The sequence below is a fragment of the Tripterygium wilfordii genome, chromosome 4 (assembly GCF_013401445.1).
Source record: "Tripterygium wilfordii isolate XIE 37 chromosome 4, ASM1340144v1, whole genome shotgun sequence".
Lineage (NCBI taxonomy): Eukaryota > Viridiplantae > Streptophyta > Magnoliopsida > Celastrales > Celastraceae > Tripterygium > Tripterygium wilfordii.
Window position 1 is genome coordinate 8,141,817 of NC_052235.1, and position 19,224 is coordinate 8,161,040.

Consider the following 19,224-nt stretch of genomic DNA (forward strand, 5'->3'; position numbering starts at 1 on the left):
CACTTACATTAATTATCTGTTTCCATGTCACCAATTTAGTCATTAAAATCCTATGACCTTCTTTATCTTTACAAAATCCTCTTAATTAGTTCGCTATCTATTCCTATACCTGCATCATTTCTATTTCTATCCACTCGTGTACCATAATTTATAACCTTTGTTTTCAATTGTCGAGCGTAGAACCCAAGTTTAAAAACCCTCTTTCTAATAGAAGGGACATTTGACAATAAGCCTGTACTTGTTTGGAGAGATCATAAGAAATGATTAAAGTGTGTTGTTCATATTCATCAAATCAATAGCAATACGGCCTCTTTGAAGATGCTCATATATGCTTGTTTGTTAGACTAACAAAAAAATACAATATTCAGGCTCCTTAAGGGGGAAAAAAAAAATTGGTTTCTTCTAATACATTGAATGGGGAGGGGATCGAACCCTAGACCTAACGTCTAGGTAGATGGGAATGCATTACCAACTAAGCTGGAGATGGTTCCCAGAAAGGGAAAAAAAAATTGAAGTAATTTCCAACTATTAACAAAAAAGAGACATGGCAACAAAATTGAGTCAAAAAATAGTAAGGAATGTAGCGCACAAAGAGTACAACCCATTCGACCTTGATTCAGGTTACCCATAAAAGTAAAGAGGATTTAAATTACATCATAGCAACCTGATGTCTAATATTAGCATATACCAGCGACAACAACTTCATACTTACTATATACAATCGCCAGTTTTATGGTGCATTTGTTCTTCTCTTTTCCTTGGTGTATCTTCCTTTATCATATATCCACTGCAATCTTCATGAACAAAATCCAAGTGTCTGATAATCTAACAAGAAATTAAAATATGAGCTCTTCTCGCTTCCGAATCTAACTTGGGCAGTACAAAAACTAAAAACAAGATGAATATTATTTGCACCCCATTTTTTACAAAGTATACCCCACTCTAGCGTGTTTTTAAAGGGTTAATGGAGTGTATTTAGTAAAAAACTGGGTGTAAATAATGTTCATCAAAAACAATAGGACTGATAAACTTACTAAAATGGTTCTCTTGGAAATTGATGTCATCTGCAAATGGTGCAGCCTAATTCCTTCGCAGCGGTATCGAGAAATTGTATGGCCATTCCAGTAGCGAGTCGTCTGTGAGCTTCCCACGTCAAGCACTTTTCAATATCAGATTTCCAATCAATGATATCCATATTGAAGTATTGATAGGAGGGGCCATGGCTGCCATTTTTGACCCTTTGTTTAGGATTATATTTGATTGAACCAGTATGCAAGATATCACGAAGAACTGACGTGCTTAGAGCACGGACATGAGCACTTGGATGAGAAAGGCATCGAATGGTAGCCGGTAGTCGACACTGCACATATTGTTCCAAAGGAAATTACATGAACTAAAGTTATTCTCAAAAGCATTGAAAATGAGCAAAGTATTCGTATTTGGTTCTTTAATTTTTGTCATGAGTCTCTTTGCCACTGCGTGTAAATAAGCAGTAGTCTGCACAACTGGAGATGCAAATCAAGCATGGTTGAGTGACATGCCGTTTTACAGCCTAGGGATGTTTGCTTACCTTTAACAGGTTTGAAAGCCCATCTGCAACTGCCAATCCAGATTCTCCCCAATCCAGCACAGGCTGAACTGCTCTAGCAGTCGCTTCTAGTAGCTGTAAGTTTCATGAAGATTAAAACGTCAACAGAGAGTTGATCCATGAGAGGTATTAGGAAATCATATGAAACTCCATTTACATATAAGCGTTTAACTAATCTGATATTTGACAGGTAGTTACTTAAAATTGCAGTTCTTTTTATTCCTAAATCGTGTAATTACATAGATTATAAAAAAACCTCCGGTTCAAATTACCTCCAGCTGTGGTAAAGTGCACGCTTCTCTGTCAACCAGCATTCCATCAGTAGCACGTAGAAGTAGGTCTGAAGAACCAGCCACAATTACCAAGGATTCTGGCCTATCATGGTTTCTCATTAGCTCCACAATCAGTTTTACTATCCGCTGGTTGATTCTCCACATCTTCTGACCTTGGTCATCATCTTTGGCAATCCAAGGCTGTAATTCCCTCTCCGCCTGCAAGCACATAAGGCCATGGGAGTGATACAAGGTGAGTAATAATTATAAAAACAAAAAAGAGACTAAGGCTGTTTATTCTGACACCAACTAGGTGACACCTTCCCTGATTTTGGACAACAAACAACATAATCATTTTGAGAATCACAAACTGCACTCTGCACTATCAAAAACTTCGAATATTTTTTATCCTCTGAACTCTGAAAGTTTTCATCATCATCATCATCCGAGCCTTTATCTCAAAAGTTTGGGATTGGCTACATGAGTCTATGACAAAATCAATGGGAATCCATAGTGTATTTGTTTCTACCATTCATTTCTATCAGGATCATACTTCCGCTGAAAGTTTTGAATTGCTTAATTCTCTTTTAGGAGATGGTGTCACCCTAGGGTAAAAAAAAAGAAATAGCCTTTACAAGGGAACAACTTGAACACAATTTAGACCTGAAGCACAACTGCTGTAGCCGCTTTTGTTGGGAATGCTGAAACAACATTGCATAGTGCATCGACTACCTATTACATCCACAAAATGGTCAAACAGATGTTTGAAAAGGAACATAACAATAAGAATTCAAATGCAGCATGGACTTTTAATGAATTTCCAGCACAAAAAAGCTAGACAATCTTCTCATGCATTGTAGTTAATTGTAATTTCAGATTTGCCTAGATAGCGGTACGGAGAATTTGATCAAGTACACAGACAACCTCCAACTTTTATACTAGTCCAACTGACTATGACTATAACAAGGATATGGTTTGTCAATCCATATAATTCATAGAAGAGAGTGTCAGAAAAATCTCCAAATGATCATAAGATACCAGCTCATATGGGATGGAACTCATAATGCATTTGTCAAAATTAGAAAGTTTGTATCATACAGGGTAAGCCTGTCACATTTTTTGATAAGTGAACCTACAGCATTAGGTTACGCTACACTAAAAGCCATCTTTTATTTCCTCAGAGAACTATGGTTTCCCAGCACCTTTAGTCTATAAATGTTTTGATATTTGTCAACTGAATCTCACTGCAACTTTCCCTGCTTGAAAAATAGATCCCACAAAAAGACCAAAATCCATAAAATATCCCTATAAGTAGACACAATTTTACAAGCCTTTCTAATTTACAACATTTTAAACAACAGGTTGCTTAAATGGGGAATAAGTCCTTTTACAAATGTCAGAAAGGACATCCTTCATCCGGCAATTGATAACAAACTTATCACCTGAACATTCGAAAGTGTTAAATGAGTAAAAATAAGCATTTACTGATAAGGGAAGTAATAGAGAAACAAAGTTGGCTTTCTACTTTTGCCGCAGCTAACTCTTACAGGAAACAGTACCAAGAGGTAGTAGTATGCCACAAGTATGAATCATTGAATTGTGTTTGATGATTTTTCATTGTTGTTAGAACTATTCCAACTGCTGTTACTACTTTTCGCTGTTATTTTTACCAATTTATTTCCTCAAAATGTAGGGGACACCTTTAAGTTAGAAATTTGTATTGCTTCAGATGTATCAATGACTAAAAGATATAAATAATTAAAAGCATCACCTGTCTCCATCCTTGTTGGGCAGAAGTGCTTTCTGCACTAGGCTGAGTTTCAGGTGCAGCAACCAACTTGTACCATAGCAGTGAAACTACAGAGAAACACAACTCTTGTTTCTCTGCAAGAACTGATCTCAGGAGAACTTTTGCACTGCAACTTAGTCCTATATGCCTGTCCTTTGTAAGGAAAGTGGCTAAATCTGAAGCATCTAGTGGAAAACCAGTAATCCCATTAACCAAGTTACATCCAGACCCTTCATCTGAAAGCGATGCTCTCTCACGTTTGACTTTGATTTCTGAATGGACTGAATCTTTGTATTCTCGAGTAGATGACTGCGCTGAATCAAAGCAGCTAGTATCCGCCATTTGATGATCCGTTTGGCCATCGAAATTCACAAGAGGATCCTTCCAAAATGATGCATGCGTTGCTTCTAATGGCTCAGCTTTGTCAACAATTAATGCAACAGCTTTGCCATGAATATCAATTAGATTATACAACGATGATGCCCTGGAGTAAATTTCAGTATCCCACTTGCACTGCATCAAGACAGAGAGTGCATGCATACAAGCTTTTGACCGTCTAAACAGTTCAGAAATATGAGCAGCAACCATAGCAGCAGCAACTATCTCATTTGAACTGTAGCTCCATGATGTGCCTATAGAAGATGGCTTCAATGAAAAAAGTGCCTCCAAAATTGCTAAAATTCTGTGAGTATGATGAACTGCTGAATCAATACTCTTTTGAAACTCGTTAATAGATCCATTCATTTTTGCAGGCTTGGCTACATCCTGAACATCTTTAGAACTAGAATGAGTACTCCCCCTTGAAATAAGGGGGTACAACTGCAGCTCACAAGCAAGAGCACAGACAGCAGCAAAAACATAAGAGTCGAATGCTGCCACAGGCCCTTGTTTCTTTGTCTTTCTAAATTTCATGTCACTCTGCTTTTTAGTTGTTGCTCGCAGGTCCCCAGTGCTCTCATCCAATGGATAAGGTTGTTCACCACTTGGTCTTTTGCTCTTACTGAATTGAGCATCATGACTAACACATACAGTTAACACAACAAAGAGCAGGCGTGATGCAAGCTCTACAGAGGCACATGATTCCAGAAAGAGTGAATGGACCATTGTACGGAGCTCTGTAACAGCAAGGTTTTTGGAGGCAGATCCTATGCCAGTAAAGTATCTTGATTTCTTGCTTTGTTCTTTGGAAGAATCAGGTGGGAAAGTTCTCTGAAGAATTGCTTCAACAGTAGAAACAAATATCTTCATGAGACATGCTTCAGATGGACTTCCACGAGGAAGATATTCTAGCACCTTAAGTAGAGGTATGTAGAGGTTCCACGATAATATAGGAGGCTGCAAAGGAGTTGCAACTATGATTTCAGGAAGATCAACAGCTGAGGAACTTAAAGGAATCAGGCCATAAGCTGCTTCCCATATGGTACAGATCCTCCATTCAACCTCAGGACCATGAGCACAAAGCATCGAGGCAATCCCTTGGGCAGTGGCTTCAATACTTGCTTCAGCTGCAGGCATTTCTATCTGCTCATAAGCCAATTTTGAGACATATGTTTGATTATCCATATACTGAATAGCTCCAAAAAAATTCAAATTCGCATAGAACAGAAAGGAAAGCAATTTTCAGCAATTGAAAGCGCAAACCATAGTGGATAAAAGAGAAAAGAAACTGAAAAACTCCAATTTCACCTGTTTCCGGTAGCAGGAAACGTAGCTGCCCAACAGTTCTTGTTGTACTTCAACTCCCTCAACTTGTCTGAGAGGAGGAAAAAGCAAAGCAGGCTGCGAAAGTACACGAAAAAGCAAAGCCGCTGCAGCATCAGCAGCTATACCTGCTCTCATGGACATGGCAGTTCCAATTGCGCGCAAGAAATGCAAGTGCATCCAGTTCCTTGGGAGCTATCAACAAACAAAAAAATTGGAAAATAATTACAATGCAAGAGCATTTGCTTGTATATTAATTGTTGAAGAACTAGAGAACATCCTTCAATTTTGACATTTTAATTGGGGTAAAAGTAAGTTGTGAAGAGGTTATCAAGAACGAGGTGACTAGTAAACTGGTTTCAGTAACACTCAGGTTATATGTCTGAAGCTCCCAGGTATGCACGGGTGTTGCATACCTTTTAAAGTGAGACTCAGTTGGGTATAATAACGAAAAATATATTCCCAATCAATGCTAGAGTATGCAAGAAGCTAAGAAAACAGTGATTTCATTTCACTTTCCCTTAGGCATCACTACAAAGTTGAAAAGCAAACAGTGGTTTCTAGATTTAGTCCTCAATCAGAGGATAATGCCATGCCCAACCCTCTAGTTCATTGCTTTGGCTGAAGAATATGCTAAACGAGCTTGGGCTTAAGCATTTATGGTCCACGAGTCTATTGCTTTAAAGTTTAAACTATGAACCTGTTACTATTACATCTAATCCAGTATTCCATAAAATAACAAAGTGTGTTGACGTTTTCCTTTTTGGCGTACATAACAAAGTATGTTGAGGTGAATTGCTAATTCATTCAAGAAAGTGCTTGCAACATAAATTTTAAACAACTCATGTGAAGTCAGTTTATGAGCTTGCTAGTTACTTATCATATATTAGGGGGCTCTAGGGTCAGTAGTATATTTAATAAGGAGGGAGAACATGATATTGTAACTCATTCGGCCGGTAAGGGTTAAACAGATACGACTATAAGAGGCAATCTAAGACTCTAAGGGTGTGTTTGGGAATGCTTTTGCTTTTTTGTTTCCAAAAACTGATTTTAATTTTAGATTTTGAAAACAATTTTAAGAAATAATGATGAAAACAAAATTCATTTGGTAGAGGATTCTGCACGGAGAAAGAGGAAAGAGGAAAGTGGAAAGAATTTTAGAAAACATCAAATACTAGTTTTGGTTTTTTGGTTTTTGAAAACCAAAAATGGTTTTCAGTTTTACAGAATAATTTCTAAAAACATCCACCCAAACGAATTTTCAATCCCATTTAAATTTTCAAAAACAGAAAACAGTTTTGAAAACTGTAACCAAACAAACCCTAAACGTTTCCATTCGTTCCTTTACGCAACTCTTCTTTTTCTTTCTTTCATTCTCGTCATCTTTTATAGCATTACAATGGCATTTAAAAGTCAAATAAAATGATCACCATCCAACAGCACAGCATTAGAAAAAAAATGTTTGCTATTAAGTGAATCTAACTTACCCTTATGCCGGATGCATAATCTTCAGCAGCCCGAAGGAGTTCAACAAGCTGTACAGCAGCATCAAGTGCATCTGGAGCCCATGATGGTGGTGCTTCTAGAAGTCCAAGAAGAAGTCTTTGGGTCGCACTAGGAGTGGCAAACGCATAGTACCTACCAAGAAGAGAAAAATCCAATAAATTCTATGATATGAACAATGAAGGATGCTTCATCCAGCAACAAAAGCATCCACTTTTATTTAATAAACAAATCTGCACAAACATGAGGCCTTTGTCTTGAGACCACATAACGAAATATAAAGTTCATTATTTTTTGAGTCCTGTAGCTCTTTTACTAGACCAACACTTTTAGTGAAGCTGTTAATTGAAAGTCATCTTTTAGTGAAGGACCATTCTATCGATGCATTACCATAGCACATACGTGGAAGAAAGCCATTCAACAAAATTTAGTTCTCAAAATTTACCTATGAAATAAACGTGCATATGGCTCAAGAGCTGGTAACCCAGCAACTAGATGCTCATCCAAAGCAGTAGTTGGGGGAGGAAGAAGAAGAGCAGGAACAGCAGCAGCAGTTAAAGTAGCAGTCTCGTTGCGAGCAACTTCATCATCACACACACTTAATATAACTCCAGCACCATTAGCGACAGCCCACCTTGGAGTTGATGGAATTAGTTGAGGATGCTTTCCAGATCCACGAGAAGATGCTAAGAGAGAACAGATGTTAATTTGCAGTAGTATTTATCAACTCAAGGTGTAAAGTTAATTATGAATCTTATAAGATACAATGCACCACATTAAGCTTTTCAGAGTACATAGCCAAGATTCACTGTCCACTCAGTTTTGTTACACCCATCATCACAAGAAACACTGCGAAGGACAAACTTGTGGCCTTGTGGTAAAGTTGTCTCGCAGCAACTTCAGGGGTACATGTTCAAATCCTAGAAGCAACTTCTCCACAACACCGTGGGAAGGCAATGTGCATCTTTCCCTGTCCTCAATCCTGAGCCTCCATTGCAGGACCGTGTGATTGGCTTTTATTATGATTCAAACACCCTTTAGGGGGAAAAGGTTTTGCGAAATCCATGTTCTATGGGAGCAAAACTGACATGTCTACTAGCATCTGACAGATTTCTAAAAAACAGCACCTAAGCGGCTAAGCCACAATAAATATCAAAATAATATTCTGTCTGGTACCATCTAACTTCTAAGACATCTTGATATATGATCTCCTTAAATTACACCCAGTATAGAAATGGTTTCTCCATAATCTCAAATACATCATATCTAGTAACGCAAACTAGCAGACAATTAGCCTAATTTGTATTTAGGGAACATATTTTAAGAGTTATATAGCTTTCAACATTTTCCATTAACCTCTCCACTTAAATGTCACTCACCAACTTACAGCAAAAATTAAGTTTCATTTATCAAGTTTTTAAAAAACAAAACCTTTTCACAGGAAGTTCTCTTATGTGGTCTTATATGATAAAATTTCCTCAAGTGAAATTAGCCAAAAATTATTCATAAACGAAGGCTGGAAGATTAGACAGAGTTTCATTGCAAATCACTGCCGAATCGGGCATCACGTCAGATACTCTTAAAGAAAGATCCAGCTAACCTGTTGTAGGCGGTTTGAGTTCCCCAGCTGCATATCTACCCATAACACCACTACACCTGTAAACACATTAAAGGTTTGTGATCTTAATTTAGTTTTCAAAATTTGTGAATAAATTTAACTTAGTATTGCAAGACGAACTAATGAATTGGACAGAAATAGACTTTGATTAACCAAGTTTCCGTAAGAATCTCTTCACGTGTGTTTATTTCTATCAAAAAAGAAAATATGTTCAGGTAGTTGGCAAATACGCATAAAGAAAGCAAAGCAACACTTCCTAAACAGAAGAGCAACACAAAACCAAATGAAAAACAAAATGCACTCACCAGCGGAAGTAATCACTTCTGATACCAAGAGGTGCAGCAAGCAAAATATCTGTAATCCATGGAGATAAAGGTCTTAAAGGTTTCCTCTCCTGGTGTACCATAGTTATATTAGAAGATTCCCCATCAACAGATTCACTTGTTGTAGCATGCTTGCCGCTATTGCTTCTATCTGTTTCACTATTCTGTTGCTCCATCTTGTATATTGGGCGATTGTAGTGAGTTAAAATTCTTAAAATCTCCCCACATGCCAGAGCCCACTGTTCTGAATATTCATTCTGTAAAAGAATGACGGTACATGTATTTATGTTTTTTTTTTCTTAAACTTTGATATCCCTTGCAAGCTTTACAAGACAAATATGAGGCTTAAAAAGGGATAAAAGCTTGTAAAAACTGGAAATAGAATTACTAAACACAGTTCATTCGCAAAGAAGTCTTTTCACTCCTGAATAATGATTAGAGACTAAAAGTATGCCAAATAGCCTGTTAATATCACTTGATAGTATAAACTGTAGGTTATCTTGAAAGCTTCAAATTTATTCTCATGGTTAAATATACCAAGAAGGCAACAGTATTTATATACACGAACACCACTAACACTACTAAATCAGGCATAAATACATTAACTTTAATAGGTCTAAAGGGTTATCTAGAGAGGATATTAATAACGAGATAGACCATAACAAGTTGCTCCCTAAATGAATACAGACAGTAAAGCCTGAATGATGCTTCAAAAAGGGAAGTAATCAAACAATTCTAAAATGAAATGTGCACGCATAACAGGATTGCTATCATTACCTCACTGCTAGGGCAAACTAAGGAAATGAAAGTAGCAAACGGATGACCACTCCGATCATACACCAGTGTGCCATCAATAATACATGATATAATCGGAAGAACAACAGCATGTCCATGCTCTGGATGATGAAGGACAAATGTTGCTGGAATAAAAAAATACAGATAAAAGGGCAATAGTCGTCAGCATCTTCAATGGAAATGTTAAATTTCTCAGCATAACCAAAATACTGCATAAAAAAAGCTAGTTAAGATTCAATACCCAAAACGTCGTCAAAAAGACGATTTTCCTTTGATGGGTAATGATTGCGGATCAGCTGAAAAGAGAATCAACACTGGTAATTAACATCTATTGTGAGCTAGAAACTGTGAAGTTTTCAGCGAAATTTGCAAATTTTTGTATCACTACTGAAATTGGGAGCTCAGAAGAGAAAGACCCTTTTGCAATAAATAAAAGAGACAGAGAGAAAAAGAAAAGGAATGAGCAGACCTGAGCAATATCCTCAGGAAATCTTTCTGATGTGAACTGGCCAAAGTACTCTACATAGGCAGTGATTTCAGCCTGTGCCAGCATTCAACTAAATTAAGTGGCATGTAAACACATTATATTCAAAAATAGAGTAATAAGGACAAAAATATAATCATCAAGGGAAGAAATCAAAGTGTAGGCAGAGGATATACGAACTCATAAAACATTCAGCAATGAAGAAAGATACATTTGTCGAAAGATCTTAGATAGAAGAAAATCTTATCGCTGCAAGTTTAAGATAAGATGAGATGTCAAGGAATGGGTATCAATTTTGGCCAAAGATCTTATCCACCATCTGAAGAATTATCTGTCAGGATATTAACTGAACAGATCAAGCAGAACAAAGACAACCACAACTTTCCTGATCAAGCAATCATTGCTCTACTAGTTGATAGACCTCAACTGAACGAATTTCTTCAAGCTTAAAGAGCTGTATTAAGTCTTGACAAGTATCATGAAAGTGAAATCCCAGCGGTTTACTATAAATATTAATACACAATAAAAAAAATGTCGTTTGGTGGAATTACTCAATGTGAACCAATCTATTCTCATGCTCAGATAGTTGCTGGTGTTAAAAGGTGTGGATATTTTACTTTCGGCATTCAACACTTGCTAAATCACACCCCTCACCTAGAGAGTTTGAGACTCCTTCACAAGATTTTGTAATTCCCCTTCTTCATAGCTATTTTTTCAGAGCTACTAGCTCAAAGCAACTTTATCAAAGTTGCACGCATACTTGTTCGTTGCTAAACAGAACTGACACGCACATTTAACTTCCTAACAAGCCTTACTCTGCCAAATTCACTGAGCCAACAAACTCTGATACCTTAATTTGAGCCTCACACGACCAAGTTTTCCGTGCTAAAGGCATAACATCTTCTTATTTTCCTTTTTTCTTTTTTTTGGTGAGTAAAAGACATAACACCATATGCTATGTAATCTCTAGAATTTATGCTTCGACAATCTACCACTGAAATAGTGTCCCATGCTCATACATGCATACATTCTAATAACAAACAAACTCTGATTAGCTATTAATAAGCAAGAAGTTCCTAAAGACATCGATAAAACGACTACCGAGTTGCTTATTTATGTGACATATCTGAATCCTAGTGATTCTTTTTCAGCTTTTGATAAACAAAAACTCCTTCATCTTGGCTCTTTTTAGCTCAATGGTTAATTTATTAATTATTATTGTTAGAATATGGTATAAATGATTTGAAATACCCAAACCTACAAGTTAACTTATTGGGTTGAATGGCAAAGTAACTAATATTGTTGTCCCAAGTGTGGGTCTCCGTGTGTTTATCGTTGCCCAAGTTGTGGGGCCTTGTGTGAGAGTAGCCCTGGCATTGGGCCTCGTTTGTTGTGCACGTGTTGGGTCATCGGATTGCCAAGCCCACACGGTGAGAGGGAGTGTTAGAATATGGTATAAATAATGTGAAATGCCCCAAACCAACAAGTTAACTTATTGGACTGAATGACAAAGTAACTAATCTTAACAATTACAAATCTCCTAATCCTATAATCATGAAAAGGAAAACTGAACTAGTCATTTTGAAGACTCCTCGGCATTAAAGTAATTTTGAAGACTCCTCCTGCATTAAAGCATATTTAAGGACCTTGTGACACTGAGAGTTTAGTAGTTTACCCCTTTATTGAATAGTTTAGAAGCAGAAGTGCTTTAATGACCTAAGAAAAGAAAGGAAAAAGAATAGAGAAAACAATATTTTCAAACTGTAAATGCCTTTTAATTTTAACTGACAAATATGCTCTTTACTCATCTTATGATATAATATGTCTAGAACAGCATGCTTCCATACATCTCCTCTTAAACTGATTGCAAACAATCGCCACATAACAACTAAAAGTTCAAAAAAGAGACACAGACACGCATCTAATACCCTTTAAGCAAAACAAATCAAGAAATTTAGCATTTGGAAATAAAAAGAAGCGGGCTCTCGCACCTTTCGTAGCAGGGCATCTTGTGGGGGAGGCCTGAAGAGTGAGGAGAATTGAAGACCATCAATCCAACTCACAGATGAACTAGCCATGGATAAATATTGCCTTGCAAAAGCAAGGAGAACAGGCCAGAGCCGAGCCAACAAGCTAATACTCTAGCTGCTAGCAAGCAAGAATCAAAATCCGATAATTCAACATCCCATGCAGAGTTATCACTCCCAGGATCGATAAATTATCAATTACAAAACATAGAATCAAGGGGCCATTGCGTCCAAAGCTTCAAATACAGATCATCACAACCTCTTCTATATCAGGACTCAAACTGAGTTTCAGTAGTATGTGTTTGTTCTCAACCTCTTCCCCAAAATTAGAAAACAGTGTTAGATAGACTTCAAAATTTGGGCACACTGTAATAACCCTCCAATCTCATGCCTTGCAACAACAGGTCTAGAATCAGAAGTGGAACAAATACAAAATATTCTGGTTTATATCTGTAAAACAGTAAGATCTCTCTCAAAACCGCAAGAAAAATTATATGAATAATCAAAAACTAGTATATACGCTATATTTGCTAGAAAATACGAATTTCTATCAGGTAATAATTTTGAAAATAAATCTTAACTACAGAAAAAAAAATATAGGAACGATTGAAAATAAAAAAAATATATATATTAATAATAACTTGAAAATTTTCCCAGGATTTTCTTCGAAAAGGAATTGATGCAAACAATGATTTAACTTGAATCCAAAAAAATTAATAAATATATACGTGTGTGTGTGTGTGCGCGCGCGCGCGTGTGTGTATACTGCTATAGTGCTATTCACTGAAGAAAAAAGAAAGGAAATGAAGAACAGAAAACCTAAAAAGAAATGAAAGTTGAAAAGAGGGAAGTAGGAACCTGGAAGATAGAGTCTGGAGGTGTGTGTAGGACTAAATTGTGGGTGATTAATGAGCAGTTTGTCTGCAGAATCACAAATATATTATCTTACAAATCCAGGTTCTGTTGATTTTGAATTATTGAGAGGTGGTAGTTTTGGCAGAGTGAGAGAGAGAGAGAGAGACAGAGGAGAGAGGGAGAAGAGGAGGTGGTGCGGGGAGATCTTTAGACGTACTCTCCTCGCAGATTGGCCTGCCAACGTGCCAATGATATTTTCCTCTCACCTTAGAGGCTGCTTCTCCTGCCACGTCAGCATTTGTGATATTACATGCACCCATACCATACATTACCTATATACCCATACAACATGCATACATACATACATACATACATACATCATATGCATTGCTTTTTCAGGTCATTCGTCACTAGTCACCCCCACCATTTTGAAATTATACATTATCAAGAATCATTAAGAATTTGAGAATCAGGAGTAGCTCCATATGATATTTATGTATGTGATATTTCAAAGATGACATGACTTTATTTCTTTATGGACATAATATAAAAATAATCCCCAACAATCAATTTGAATACCAAATATTCGACATATAACATAACTTAAGAGTTCAAATCTAGGGGTGAAATCTTAAATTCACTTGTGTTAAAAAATTATATTTAAAAAAAATCATTTTAATCTTACGACTTAAATGTAGTTTGTTGGTGTTACTCGTGTCTTTTATAATTTGAAGAATATGAGAGATATGAGAAGAAGAGTGTAGGAAGAAAATAAGAAGATGAGAGAGAGATTTGACCCAATCAAATTAAGGTATTGTCAGTTCTAATCTCAAAGCTTGCATGGCTTTGTCCTTTAAAAAGTGTGTCAAGTGTGATGATGTCGGGTCAAACCACATTACTTGATTTTCACCAAACAATGTAAGACTTTTGTAGTCTTAGCACTCAACCACATTTGTGGGGTTTGGATTCAAGTGGAACTATATATGGGTTAGGTTTGTACTCCTCATTGTTGGTGTTATATCCATAAGAATATCAAAAAGACCCAACAACACTTATGGACTCGTGATTCAAAGCCCAACAAATAGACTATAGGGTTATGGTTGTATCCTCACCTTGTCAACGATTTATTCTTAATGACTTCCGAAAAGGCCTAACAGATGGAGGATCCAAATTGTTCTGATACCATGTAGTTTCAATATTGTAAAGTTTTCAAACTACACATGAACACAATATCCAACCTTGACATTTCTTTTGGGGACATCATCCGTGTCAAAAGAATCTTTGAAATACAAAAGTATTGTTCGGGAAATATATGTACTCTTAATTTCCATTACTTTTGTAGCTTTATGACAATGACAACCATTAAACTTTAAATTATTGTAATCTATGATCCTCATTTATGTCATTTTCATTGTTCTTCTATAAGTAATGATCACTTAATGTGGGTTAGATGTGATTTATCATTTATCCATGGTTTTTTTACTAATAGCAGGAGAGAGAGAAAAAAAAACCATAATAGAGAGATGGTGTTTTCCTAATTTGAAAATTATTGCTTTCCAAATTAGGAATACACAATTTAATCTGACTTTTAAAAAATAAACAAAAACAGCGAATATTCTGATTTCCATTAATGTCAGACTTTTTGTCACTATTAGATAGTGGCATCCATAGTTAGAAATAATTTATTTACTATAAAAATGATAAATTTTATTCTTTTTTTTTTGTTCATTCAATTGTCATACATACACAACAACAATAAATTTTTTATTATTTTATGTGTCCAAAGTTTATATTGGAATGAAGAATCTTCAAGTTGATCGATTAATATTGTAATATTGCAACGATTGGAGACAAAGGTGCAACAAAGGTATGTTATTTGGAGTTTCAAACCTACCTACAACCTCTTGGTTTTTGTAAGAATTTCATCTCGTATTATTGGTTGAGGTGTTCATTCATTGTTGGAATGTGTGAATTTAAATTGTCTGTCCGTTACAAATGTTGTAATTTATTTATTTTGTCAAATTCAATGATCGGTTATAGTTACACAAATTGTAACCGATCATTGAATATGCTGATATGCTTTCAATCAATATTTGTAAATCCGTGCCAAATTTCCTGAATTTTGAAGTTCTTATTTCGTTGTAAATACACAAATTGTAATTCTCACACACACACACACATGAATTATTCTGATTTGATTTTTTCATGGTTGGTATTTCTAAACCATATCATATACCATATTGCAATTAAATTCCAACTCTTATAAAGTTTTTTTTTATTATTATAAGGAGAAGGGATGGGGAGACTTGAACTCGAGACCTTTATGAAATACCATACACATAAATGTCATTTGAGCTACTTGTGATTCTCTAACTGTTGTGTTTTACATATATTTAAAAGAATTTTAATACATATATTAAACGAGAATTGAAAGGTAAGGCAACACTTAAAGTTTTGGGAATTGTGCCCTAAACCCAAGTTCTAATCCTAATATATTGATAGTGTTTGGCATTATGTTTCAACTATGTTCAGATGCACCGCACCTCACAACACCACAGTTTTTTGTGACACGCCAAACAGCTTTTGCGTTCCAACTCATCTCACAGGACCACAGCTTTTTATCTCACAGCACCTCACCGCACCTCACAGCACTCCCAAACGCTTACAATATATGTTGAATTGTCCTACGTAATCAAATTAAGTCAATTATTTTATTTTAGATTAATGTATAATGTAAATATTAAGTGATTTTATATTAATATTATTAGTCATATAATATAACCGTAATTTAGACACGTCAAACGCACCTCACAACACCGCACCACAGTTTTAAAAGTGATGCGCCAAACAGCTTTTTGCGTTCCAACTCATCTCAGAGCACCACAGCTTTATAACTCACAGCATCGCACAGCACCTCACCATAGTTGACAGCACTCCCAAACAAGCTCATTATTATATATATCAAAATATGGGCTTGAGGCCTTTGATTTCTTCGCAACTTATAATTTTTCTCTCTTTTAAATAACGATTTTTATTTTATTAAAACTGTAAACGTTTTTTTTCTGTATTTGTTTATACTGAACGTTGCGTCAATACAAAATTTTTCTCTCTTTTAAATAACAATTTTCATTTTATTAAAACTATAAAACACTTTTTTCTGTATTTGTTTATACTAAACATTGCGTAAATACGAAGAGTCGCGTCGTTCTTTTTTTTTTTTGTGAAGAGACGTATTTTTTCGAGTGTTATAAAAGGGAAGGATGAGTCTCTATGAGATATACAATTGAGAAAGACAGAGAAAAAGTTCTTACAATTGTTGGTGTTCTTGTGTAAAGAACACTTACAGAGGTACTAAGTTGTTTTATCCTGGAGACAATGTTGTTGTATACTGCTTGCACAAAATTCAGAGGTAGAGTTACGAAATCGTCTTAAAGAGAGCGACATAATTCGTGACTCAATCATCTTATCAAACTTGATTCGATTTGTTCTTATTTACATATTTTCAAGGTAATATCTAATCAGTTTTGTGGTAGTGTTTCAACACCAACTCATATAAATTTTTAGTTATGAGAAACCATAGACTTTTAACTCGTATACGGATACTCTTATTGTCCAACTTCACCCAAATGACTTGACAAGTCTTAGTGTATAAATAAGAAAATTTAAATCTAATTATCTGAATTGAAAGGATTCATATGGAGCCGGCAAACTCGACCTCCGCGTAATCCATTGCCATTCACATTTGGCGTCCAGAGAGCACCCAAGTTGGCACGTTACAGCGTCCACAATGGATGAAGTATGGAATGCGTGAAACATGTTATTCTTGGTATGTGTAGTGTTGCAAGCTCACAATGACACAAAAATCACGCTTCAAATTTTAACTCAACTCTTCACAAGCTCTAGATATGAAGTGTGACTAATTTGTTGAACAGTGAAAGTTGAGCATCCCCACACCCTATCTTAAACGACACTTGTATCATCTATCTTCAATATCGTATCGCCCTTTTGCACAAAGCGTCTTCCACAGCTCTCGGTAAGGAAAAAAATTCTATAGCGACGCACACGACTACATAATCTGGCGCAGCCTCAAGCACCATCGTCCACCTTCTACAGTGTTTATATCCATTCTATTTCGTCTCTACCTGTGAGTAAATTCTTCTTTCTTGTACAAGGTTTGCTTAAAATGGAGATGACGTAAATCGGTGTGTTTTGATTTCCTAGTTTTGGGTTAGATTTAAGCCAGATTCGTTAATGAGGTTCGAAATCTAGATGTTTGGTTTTCGCGATTGAAATCCTAATTAAAACATGTCTTGATTTCATCTTCCAATTGCCATTAAACCCTAACCCTATCCTGATTTGGGACTCTGAATTGTTGTAAGAATTAGTTTCTTTTATATATGTTTTTATGAAATTCTTTCAATTATTTTCCTCTATATCAGATTTTCATTCTTGTTTGTTCTAGTTTTATGGAATTATTGCGTATCTTCATCCCAATTAGGAAATTTTTCTCATGATTTATGAAATTGCTGCTTGATTGATTTCATATTAGTTTCAATTGGTGCTTAATATCAGGGATCACCATTTTCATTTAGTTCAAATTTATACAATATTAATGTGATTATATTTTATGATTATTTCTTGATTGTATTGTTGAATCAGCAGATACGAAATGGATCCCCCACCTCCCTCACAACAACAGCCCCACTCTCAAGAAAATGAGAGCGAAAATAACTCCCAATGGCAGTCTTCCAATCCTATCCAATGGCCAATCGAATTCCCTTTCACCCCGCCCTCATTGCATCCCGCTCAAGCAGCAGCGTTTGCATCTTTCTGTCAATAACAAGTTATCGCACAACATAATCCTTTTAATCGTGGTGGCTCGGTCTCGGTCTCCTCTACTCCTGCAAGCTCATGGGCAAGCAAGGCAATGTCATCTAACTCTTGTTGTTGCAGAACCAAAAAATCCTCCATGTATTGTGATTGAAAGTGCCAGTTTGATGGACCTGCCATTTAACCGGATAAAAGGGATAACAATAATAAAACTCATGTTGCACAAATGTATGCGATTCTGTGGCTTATATGGAGAATTCATGAAGGAAGGGACTATTGAACAATAATGACTTTGAAGGAAATTTAATGAAACTCTATACAATTCTTTGGTAGCAATGATGATGTATAATGAAAATGACGAAATATGAAAACAACTGAAAATGATTGACAAAAAAAACAAAAACTAAAGAATCTCTTGTGAAAGAGAAATTAAGAGCATGTAAGATGTGAGTGTTGTTTAGTAGTTGGTGGGAAAGATTTTAATGAACATTTGAGGGAAAATTTTAATAATTAATCAAAAAAAATTTATTAATAATTAACTGTAAAATTTTTACATGCAGTTGCTCAAAGATAAAGTTTCTATTATTGTATAACAACCCAACTAGGAGAGAAAAGATGGAGGGAATGGGAGGTTGGTAGTTGGTAATTTATGTATTTTGAAGCGCTTGAGATTGCATCAATTGTGGGTGTATAGTGTACAAGTACTTGAAAACACAATTGTTGCACAAATTTTGAGGTGTTTGGAGACGATGAGAACCAATAAATCAAGGTTTTCATCAAACGCTCTTAACTCTCCACATATATTGAACCCCGGGAGACATGAAAAGCCACTGCCCGTGATCTCTCCCAACCCATTATCATGCAACACTTAGTTAGAATTTTACAGTTATCCTTAACGGGTAGTTAACGAAAGTATCCGGTGGTACACTCACTCTCGGGAATCAGGATAGGGGGCTGAATTATTTTAGTCAATTCCACCCGATTTCCACATGATTGCATTGTATTTAACAACATCACATCTAATGCATTCATTGATGTAGATAATGTGAAATTACTGAAATAATTTCAGCAAATCCTCTTCCCACACCCCTCGTAAGTTAAAAATTTGTGAAAACTCCACGTCCAATCAGAGACGAGTTGTAGATATATATATATAGTTATATACAAAGAGGAATAAAAAGACGTGGCACAATGCAGTGCTAGGAATATATCTTCAGATGTCAGCCTAAGCACATGATCCCTGTGGGTCCCACCTGTATCTTTTTCTTTATTATTGCATTGATCGTTCTCGCGAGACTACAGAGAGAGCACATAAGATGATGATGATATGATGCATGCATGCATGTCTTGCCATGTATGGGTATTCGACGTGTCATCTTCTAATTGGATTATTTAAGTTGTGGGGTCTTATACGCAATGCGTTGACCCCTTAAAACACT

The 19,224-nt window shown here is 36.0% G+C and overlaps 1 protein-coding gene across 4 annotated transcripts; it reads right to left on the reverse strand.

Moving 5' to 3' along the window:
- Positions 1-373: 373 nt before the first annotated feature.
- On the reverse strand, positions 374-13,190 carry LOC119996158 (protein GIGANTEA-like). 4 transcript variants are annotated; one of them, XM_038842696.1, is made up of 16 exons: positions 12,959-13,190; positions 12,065-12,550; positions 10,059-10,130; positions 9,831-9,885; positions 9,572-9,714; positions 8,777-9,051; positions 8,454-8,509; positions 7,299-7,539; positions 6,838-6,988; positions 5,336-5,545; positions 3,632-5,170; positions 2,524-2,592; positions 1,861-2,079; positions 1,571-1,663; positions 1,032-1,360; positions 374-825 (listed from the first exon to the last, which is right to left on the reverse strand). In XM_038842696.1, exons 2-15 carry the CDS (start codon positions 12,149-12,151, stop codon positions 1,061-1,063), a joined length of 3,510 nt encoding a protein of 1,169 aa, XP_038698624.1. In that variant the 5' UTR covers positions 12,152-12,550; positions 12,959-13,190; the 3' UTR covers positions 374-825; positions 1,032-1,060. The 4 variants fall into 4 exon arrangements, with proteins under 4 accessions (XP_038698624.1, XP_038698623.1, XP_038698622.1 ...); XM_038842695.1 differs by having other exon boundaries at positions 1,035-1,360; positions 12,065-12,415; positions 12,959-13,189; XM_038842694.1 differs by having other exon boundaries at positions 1,035-1,360; positions 12,065-12,491; positions 12,959-13,189.
- Positions 13,191-19,224: the final 6,034 nt, after the last annotated feature.